The sequence below is a fragment of the Micromys minutus genome (assembly GCF_963924665.1).
Source record: "Micromys minutus genome assembly, chromosome: 21".
In the NCBI taxonomy this organism is placed as follows: Eukaryota; Metazoa; Chordata; class Mammalia; order Rodentia; family Muridae; genus Micromys; species Micromys minutus.
Genome location: NC_137956.1, coordinates 39,708,335 through 39,717,363, shown reverse-complemented (window position 1 = coordinate 39,717,363; position 9,029 = coordinate 39,708,335). Strand labels below are relative to the sequence as shown.

At 50.6% G+C, this 9,029-nt stretch overlaps 1 protein-coding gene across 3 annotated transcripts in view; it reads right to left on the bottom strand.

Moving 5' to 3' along the window:
- Positions 1 to 272: 272 nt before the first annotated feature.
- PFKFB4 (6-phosphofructo-2-kinase/fructose-2,6-biphosphatase 4) overlaps positions 273 to 9,029 on the bottom strand; it is a gene marked incomplete at its 5' end in the record, with an annotated part of 36,957 nt that continues 28,200 nt past the window's right edge. For all 3 annotated transcript variants that reach the window (XM_080934882.1, XM_080934881.1, XM_080934883.1), the window contains 5 exons: positions 273 to 2,064; positions 3,569 to 3,633; positions 4,665 to 4,727; positions 4,828 to 4,957; positions 7,178 to 7,282. In XM_080934882.1, the coding sequence (XP_080791008.1) occupies positions 2,005 to 2,064; positions 3,569 to 3,633; positions 4,665 to 4,727; positions 4,828 to 4,957; positions 7,178 to 7,282 (423 nt within the window). In that variant the 3' untranslated portion in view covers positions 273 to 2,004. The remainder of the gene's footprint in view (positions 2,065 to 3,568; positions 3,634 to 4,664; positions 4,728 to 4,827; positions 4,958 to 7,177; positions 7,283 to 9,029) is intronic.

Below are 9,029 nucleotides of genomic sequence, written 5' to 3'. Positions count from 1 at the left end.
CACGGCGACAGAATGCTAAGAGACTCTCCTGCCTCTGTCTCCAGATTGACGAGACTGCAGATGTGTGCCGCCACACCTGGCAGAGCTTTTCAAGGGACATGTGGGCAGAAGCTGACTGAAGGAGTCTAACACACACACCTATGAGAAGCCTACAACATCCGGTGACAACAGAGCTGGCAGAGAGACCACATACATACACATACACACGCCACACACTAAGAACTAGTTACAAAAATACCACCTCAGATTACTGTTTTTTTTTTTAAGCGTTTATCGCAAAGAATGCTGGACACAGTGCAATGCACAACTGAAACCAATATCATACAGTCTAAGGAAAGCAAGAAGTGCGGGCAGCCCCTCCCACGATTCATCTCAGCTGCCTTGCAAAAGCCACTTCAGATGCTGGAGGGCGGGGCTGTTCCAGCACAACTCCTGCTCCACCAACATCCTTCTACCCCAACCCTAGCCTCTCACACCTCTGGGTCTAGCATTTCCTGCCTTCCTTGGGCATAGAGGAGAAAAGGAAAAGCTTTGGTGGTTTTTGCCTCAAGCTGTGCCCAGCCATTATTCACAGCTGTGGACCGCAGGGATCTGCTATGGCTAACAGCTGTCAGGATAATATGACAAACACCACCCAAACTCTGAGAGACTCGGGAGCAGAAGCTGCAGGGCCTGTGTCCCGAAGGCAGTGGTATGGTCCTCCAGCTCCAAGCTAGGGCTTGGAGGTCTGATGGGATGAGCCCAGGTGTCCCGTCCAAGGCCCACCCAGACAGCAGTTTGGAATAATGGCACTGACTTCTCAGGGGCAGATAGCATCTGCAAACTACACAGCCCAGGGTTGGTGGGGCTGGAAAAGGTGGGCTATTCTGCCAGGTTTGGCCTGGAAAGGTTCCCGGATGCAAGGCATGGCTTCCCTTGGCTGCTCTGTGGATACCAGAGCAACCAGTTACTGCTATAGAAAGAATCTCACCCTGCTCCACAGCCAGCCTATCCCCTGCTGGTCAGCTGAAATATGGAGCCTGAATCTGCTACCTGGACTCCATAAGAACTCAGGGCATGAGAAGCACCAGGCTTCTTAAGGCTGTTTGTACTAGGGTTTAATTTGTACTTGAATCAAAACTAGCTCGAGGCCAGAGGCTCCTCCCACGGCCTGGGCAGCCTCTGTGCTTTGTCCTCTCCTTCCTCAGTCCTACGGTGGAGGCCAACAAACAGGACAGTTTGACAGGACCACCAGTTCTGAGCCATTTATGACAAAGGCATGCCCCTGTTACCAGTGTACAGTTCTGTGTGGACAGTGACAGCGACAGCTACATAGGGGAGACCAGTTTCCACAAGCACTTTGGTGTGGGCACCAAGAAGGTACTTCATCAAGCTGCCCTGCCTTTACAGGATCCCGTGTGATAGAATTTACGACAAGGCAGCCTGGGCCGCGGCTATTCCGTATTCCAGTGTGTAACTTGGTAGACGTTAGGAATGGGCGCCACACTTACTCTTGTGAGCACCCACAGATACGGAGAGATGTGGGCAGAAGCCCCCCTGCTCTATATTCTGTTCCAGGTGGGGAAGGGCTTTCCACTTCACCTGGGGCAGCATCCACTCAAGGTCCCACGAAGATCCAGCCTTTGCCTCCAAGAGTGGCTACAGAGAGGGCAGTAAAGCTCTTCCAAGGGTTGCCTGGTCCATTTCAGGCAGTTGGGCCACAGTGGGGATGTCCTAGTGAGACATTTTTGTCTCAGTATCTCATTGAAGGTTGCAAACGTCACGAAGCAGCCAGCCAGGTGAGCGGGCTGCTTTGAGAGCTGTAGCCTAGGGATGAGCAGCAGCAGGTCAGCAGCCATACCCAACCGTGGTGTTAGCAGGGAGGCAGGTGGGCTAGGCTGAGGGTTCTGAGTGCTGCTAGCCACCCATGGCTTCAGGAGTGTTCCTGCATGCTGACAACATTCGTTCAGCAAACACGAGGTGGCCCGGAGTGACCCCTCTCCAGAGGTTGGGGTCTGCCAGGGGTCACTGGTGAGCAGGGACTGTGACAAGGGCTTCCTCTGAAGGTCTGGAGATGTCTACATTCTGCATAACAATAAAGACAAAATGTTCACCAGGCAGAGGGATAGATGGGACACCTCATTTCTGCTGCCCCATCACTACAGCCACACAGACACACGGACTTACATCGGTACTACAGCTGAAAGCCCCTAACCTGCCCTAATACCACTTGTTTGGATACTCAGACAACCGGACAAGGGTGGGGCGAGGGTGCTACCCAAAACAAGGCCACTCAACCTCAGAGGGCAGCCAACTGGGGAAGGAGAGAAGGCAGGAAGGGGTTTAGCCCTGAGTGTACCTCCTTCCTGGCTCTTGCAGCCTGTAGACATCTCCTAGTCGGCAATATGGTTCATCTCCACAGGACTGAAACCCCTGAAGCTCTCACTGTGAATGACTCCCCAAAAGCTATAAAACCCAGTTCCAGCTGTGGCCTGCCAAGCTTTGTGTATCTCAGGACAGAGAAACGGGGATCTGAGACTTCCCTCAGCTCCATGAGCCTGCCCCCTTTTTTTTTTTTTTTTTTTTTTTTTTAATATTTTATTTATGTGAGTGCACTGTTGCTATCTTCAGACACACCAGAAGAGGGCATCAGATCCCATTACAGATGGTTGTGAGCCACCATGTGGTAGCTGGGATTTGAACTCAGGACCTCTGGAAGAACAGTCAGTGCTCTTAACCACTGAGCCATCTCTCCAGCCAGAGCCTGTCCTTTGATCTCTCCGTGGCTTCCCTTAACTCTAGCACCAAGAGGAGTCAGGAGTTGTAGCCCTGCTCAGTATGACAGAGGCAGATCTTGAGGGACAAAGTCATGCTCCTCTCGGCCTACACTGTGCTCACAGACCTGCCCTAGGAACTGCAGGAGTGGGCAGAATCCTTACTTTGAGGGAGGGTTGGTTTGTTACTGTTTGTTTTTGTTTTTTTTTTTTTTTTTTTTTTTTTTGAGAGGAGTCTCAGGTAGTCCATGTAGCCCTCAAACTCACTATGTAACTGAAGACAACCTTAACTTCTGAGCCTCCTGCCTCCTTATGCTGGAATTAGAGGCAGGTGTCCCTATACACTGCTGTGTATGACAGACAGGCATCCTCCAGATCAGCCACACGGCCAGACCCAAGATCCTTATTAAAGTTCAAAGGTGCCCAGTTTTAAACGGTGCTCATGAAGCCTGGACTGACAGAATCGAGAGTCACCTCCTGTATGGTGGGCAGCTAGCCTCTCCCTCATCTGGGACCAGCTCTGGTTCAGATCCATGGCAAGGCTGCCTAGGAGCTGTGAGGCCTTAAGAACAGGGAGCCAAACACACCGCTTGGCTCCCGGTGCTTCCGGCTGGTGGCCAGACTCCAGGCACCTCCCCAGGGCTGACCTTGGGAAGCACCTAACCAAGCCACAGCCCCACCCTGGCCACAGGAGACAGGCCCAAACAGAAAACAGCCCCAGGCAGAAGACTCACCCCACCCTAACCTGGTCCCAGACCCAACTAGGCCACCCCAGGGGAACATGCCCACCATCCCAGCAGGGAGCCCAGTGCTACCTGAGGTCTGTCTCTGTGCGTGTTCACAGCTGCCACATTCAGGAATATGGATTCCACTTTACAACCTGCCAAAGGAAGAGGCTGCGATTCCCACAGAGCCATAGCAAGACTACTCTGGGGAGGAGACTAGGGCAGAGTTCAGCTCTACCGCCTCCTTCCCAGACAGCCTCGGACTACTGAAGATTCATGTGACTGACCATGTGTGCCACCTGGGGACACAGGCTGCTCACACAGAGATTAGGAGTGGTGGGGGCAGCAACAGACCAACAATCGACATGAGATCCCTCACTCTTCCGGGCCCCAAGACTAGTGACACCCTCTATTCTGTCAAAGACAGTCCAGTCAGCCTGAGGGGAGGGATACACCAGCTCCCCTGAAACTTGGTTCTATTCAGACTTGACCTGCTGTTAGAAGCAGGGAGGAATGTGAATGTCCCTCATCCAGAATATTCTAAAGTTAAGGAAATATCAAAGGACACTGAGGAGGCTTCCAGAAGTTACAGGAACTTTGAGACAAGGTATCATTGTGTAGCTCAGGCTGGCCTTGAACTCACTATGTAGACAAGGCTGGCCTTGAACTTCTGACAATCTTCCTACCTCAGCTTCTTAATTACAAATATAAGCTACCATAACTGAATACACCAAGTTTCCTATAAACTAAAAACTAAATGATGGGGCTGGAGAGATGGCTCAGTGGTTAAGAGCACTGACTGCTCTTCCAGAGGTCCTGAGTTCAATTCCCAGCAACCACATGGTGGCTCACACCATCTGTAATGGGATCTGATGCTCTCTTCTGGTGTGTCTGAAGACAGCGACAGTGTACCCACATACATGAAATAAATAAATAAATCTTTAAAACAAAACAAATTAGGTATACAATTAGAATTCAGCCCTGGGGAGTGAGGGAGCTGAGCCAGGGAGTTCATGAGCAAAACCCCACCTAAAACAATGAAAGAAAAAAAACAGGAAAGGGGAATTGGAAAAGGGGTGATGGGGACTCGGGGAGAATGAGTCCCAGCTGGAAAGAAGGGATTTGTGGGGCATCATAGAACCCTATAGCCCTCCAGGGTCGGTTGACATTCGGGAAGCTCCCTTACCATAAGCCACAGGTGTGAGTTTCAGGACTGTGTGCAAGGGGCATTTGAGGTACGGCAGCTCTTCTGTAGACAAAAAAAGGACAGAGCTAGCATGTCATACATACCTGGGTGTGTGTCCCCACATCATGCACACAGCCCACATGCCCGGGATAAGGCCCCTCACCAGCTGCCTTGTCAAGGAAGTAGGCTAGGAGGCAACGCATCACAGCCTGGTGGCAAATGACCAGCACATTCTCCTGTCTCTCCAGTTCCATGATGACAGGTTCTAGTCGCTGCACCAGGTCTTCATAGGACTACAAAGGCAAGCGGGGAAGGTGTCCTTCAGGCCTGGCTCCAGGGTGGGAATAGAATCAGAGGTGTTCTGTCTAGTCTTACGTCAGCCTGGCACACAAACCAGGAAGTGATGTGGTCATGGTGATTCATTACAGCAACAGACACCCTAACTGAGGTAGGTATGCTTGGCAGTGGGGCGCCTGTCAACTCCTGAAGCTGCTCACCGCACTAAAGGTTACGTTTAAGATCCCTCCAGCCTAGGTCCTGAGGGAGTGGAGTGGATAGCTGCCCTTAGAAGGCTGCGTTAGTGAGATGTCCAACTTGGGTAAGAGTTGGGGGCAATGTGGAAAGGCCACCTCCCCCATCTAGGGTGAGATCCTGGTTAGGACTGAGGGAGCTAGGCCACAGACACTTCCCAAGGGGCTACTGGGAGAAATTAAGTTTCTTTTGGACCAATGGTGCATTCCGGTCTCCAGGCTCCCTTGGTATCAAAAGTAACCTTTTCTTACCCACATTTTCCCTAAACTTCGCCAGCTCATGGCTTCCCTTCCCAGCTTCTCTCGTGGCCAAGTCCAGGCTGCTGCTATGTTCAGTTCGCTGCTTTCCCTCTCTGCTCTGGACTCTTCCAGATGACTCTCGCTTGTATCACCGGAAGAACCATACTTAGGACTGGTCATGTCCTCAGTTTACCCAGATACCTCATGCGATCGATGGGGCCCTCTGCAGCCTCCACTACAGGATTCAGTCACTGGAGCTGTGACTGGCTGAAAGGCTCCTCCAGTCCCCAGCACATGGGGAGGGTGGTGGGTGGGTGTGGTGGGTCAAAGGCCCCAGAACTTCCTAGAGTATGACACTGTCAGGACCATGAGGTCCCAGAAACAACCGTGTGCTTGTCTTCTTGCCCTTTCCCTCCCCAACTATTATAGTGATGGAGACCTTGTACCCCTGCTGTCTCCGGGAGTAACCCCTAGCTCCATTTTTACCTGAGAATTAGGCCTGAGGGTGGGGCAGTTCCATTTCCCTGCACAGTTATCAATCTTTCAAAATAAATCCCCCCGAAAAGCCTACCCCACTCTGTGACTGGCCAAGGGCACAAACACCCTGGCCTGTGCTGACCTCTAGCAGTTCTGGGGTATTCCTGATTAATTCTTTTTATAATTAATACCCCCCATAATCAACTTCTCCCTACATTCTCGAGTCTGAGAAGCTGCCCTGTTTTTATTTATTATTTTTGTATGTGTGTGGAAGGTTAGATGTTCCGTGATTACATGTGTGTGCACACACATGTGGAGGCTTTGAGGTCAACACTGGATGTCCTTTGTCAGATGCTGTCCACCTTAGTTTTTGAGATAAGGTCTCTCATTGGCCTAGAGCTCAGTAGGCTAGGCTGATTGGCCAGCAAGCTCCAAAGGTCAACCGTCCCCTGCTTTCAGGCATGCGTGCTACAGAGGGTGTTTTTGTTTTGTTTGTAACCTGGGGTCTTGGGATCAAACTTAGGTCCTGTTTGCAAGGCAAGCAACTGACTGTGCTACCTCCCAGTCCTGTGGTGTTTTCACTCACCACCGTCTGGATTGGTTCTGAGTCTGAGCCCTGCCTCACAGCACAGTGTAAGAACTGTGTCACCCTCAGGGCATATTTAGGCAACATCCCAAAGCCCCTCCTTGAGGCGATTCATCAGCTAAGGTGATCTTTACTTCTGACCAGAGACTCTGTGGGAGGAAGTGACATGAGATTTGCTTTGCCAAATCTCTGGGGAACATCTCCATGGATTTGGAAGCAAGGGGGGCCTGACATGTGGAGTTTCGTGGAGGACAGAATCACCTTATGATTGGGGGAAACAGCCAAAGAAAGGATGAAGGTCCAGGGCCAAGACCAGTGGAGAGCTCCTTGGAGTAAGGCCTAGCCATATGAGGCCTGGAAAATGGCTGATGACTCCCTGAGAAAGAAGCTGGCCTGGGCATCTCAGAACAATGAGTTAACTCAGAAGTCGTAGGAAAGCCAGACCCAACTGAGCCAGGGACACTCAACTCAGGCTCTGCTCTTACCAGTCCACACCCTTAGACCCTGTTCTCCACAACCCAAGGAAGAGTGAACGTCAGGGAGACAGAGCTGGGAACTGATGGAGAGAAGAAACCCATACCTAGGCTGCCTGCCTCGAGGCCAAGCCTCCATGCCTGACCACAAGCAGCACTGCCAGGCAGGGAGTAGGTACTGGGATTCAGATCCAAAATCCCACCTACCTCACCCTTCGGGTACCGGTACCGGTACTTGTCCTGATCCCTCAGGGCAAACTCCAGCGGATAGTGATCCTGGATTTCTTCATAGGTCATCTCCTCACAGACACCCTAGGAAGACACAGCAGTTGTCACAGCACCCATGCCAGGCTGGCAAGACTAACCTTGGGTTGGAGGCGCAGACAGAGGAGACCAGCATTTCCTGGGCCAATGAGACCCTACTAGCACAAAGCTGACACTGTGGAAAGTAAGTCTGGTGGACGTCACATTTGTAGGAAGCTGTAGTTCTTACCTGTCCGTCACACATCTATCCGACGGTGGGTGGTATAAAATGTAACACTGATGTGCATGTTTTCCTAAGTCCTTAAAATCACTTTTTTTTTTTTTTTTTTTTTGAGGTATATAGCCCTGATTCTCCTAGAACTCACTGTGTAGACCAGGCTGGCCTCAAACTCACAGATCCACCTGCCTCTGCCTCCCCAGTGCTGGGATTAGAGACCCAGCTTACAAAATTGTCATTGCTTTTACTTATTTGTCTGTGAGTTTATTGTGAACGTGTGCCCATGTGCTCATGATATGGCAAGGTTGTGGAGGTCAGAGGACAACTTGCAGAAGTTAGTTGTCTCCTTCCATTGTGTGAACCCCAGGAGTTGAATGTGGGCTCTCAGGCTTGCCAGCAAGTGCCTTCACACACTGAGCTGGCTTGCTGGCCATGTATTTACTCATTTTTCTGGTTTTCAGGGGACTGTTTCTTTGTTTGGCTCTGGCTGTTCTGGAACTGGCTCTACAGACCAGATTGGCCTTGAACAAAGGTGTGTGCTGTGCGCCACCACACATTTGCTGGCCCTTCTCCAGCCTGTCCGTTATGAAAGTATTAAATATGAGTAGAAGCTGCTGTGTAAACTGTAGTTTTAAAAATCCATTTGTGGCTCTTGCTCTCTTGCAGCCTTGCTCTTCCCCCATCCCTCCTCTTCCCCTTCCCTTTCCCCCTCTCCCTCCACATGCTCATGGCCGGCCTCTTCTCCTCTACTTCTCTATCCCCCCCCCCTTGCCTTTACTACCCTCTTAACTTTCCCATGACTTGAATAAACTCCATTCTGTACTATAAAAAAAGAATCCATTTGTGTCCTGGAGATAGAGAGCAGGCTAGAATGACGGAGAAACAGAGAGGAAGAAAGAGACAGAACATAAACACAGGAGCCATGAGTACTGGGAGCTGAAGGTCAAGGCTGAGGTCATCTTAATCTACAGGAGACACTGTCTCAAAAACGAATGAGGAGCTGGAGGTGGCTCAGCAGTTAAGAGCACACAAATTGTTCTTGCAGAGGACCTGAGTTCAGTTCCCGGCACCCATGTCTGGCATCTTACAACTGTGTGTAAATTCCAGAAGATTCAATGCCCTCTTCTGGTCTCTGTAGGCAACACACACACACACACACACACACACACACACACACACACACACACACAGCCACTAGCAGAGGAAAAGAAAGATGATGGAAAATACGGAAGTGTTATTTAAGGCCCCAAGAGGTGCTGAAGAGATTGAACCATCTCATGAACTACTAGCCTTAAGAAACTATACATTTTGATGTCAGGAAGTGAAACAGTGTTGTAATAAGTCCCTAAGAATGTGGAAGTGGTTACAGAGGCAGGAAGAATGTTTTAGGTTGCCTCAAAGAGCCTGTTGGTAACAATGTAGATGTTAGAGAGGATTGTGGGAAGGCTTAGGGGGAAATAGGGGATGGTAAAGAAAGCCCTGGCCAGGCTAGGAAGACGGCACAGTCAGGAAAGTGCTTGCTGACTCATAGGCACCCGAGTTTGGATCCTTAGCACTCAAGTAGAAAGATAATATGGT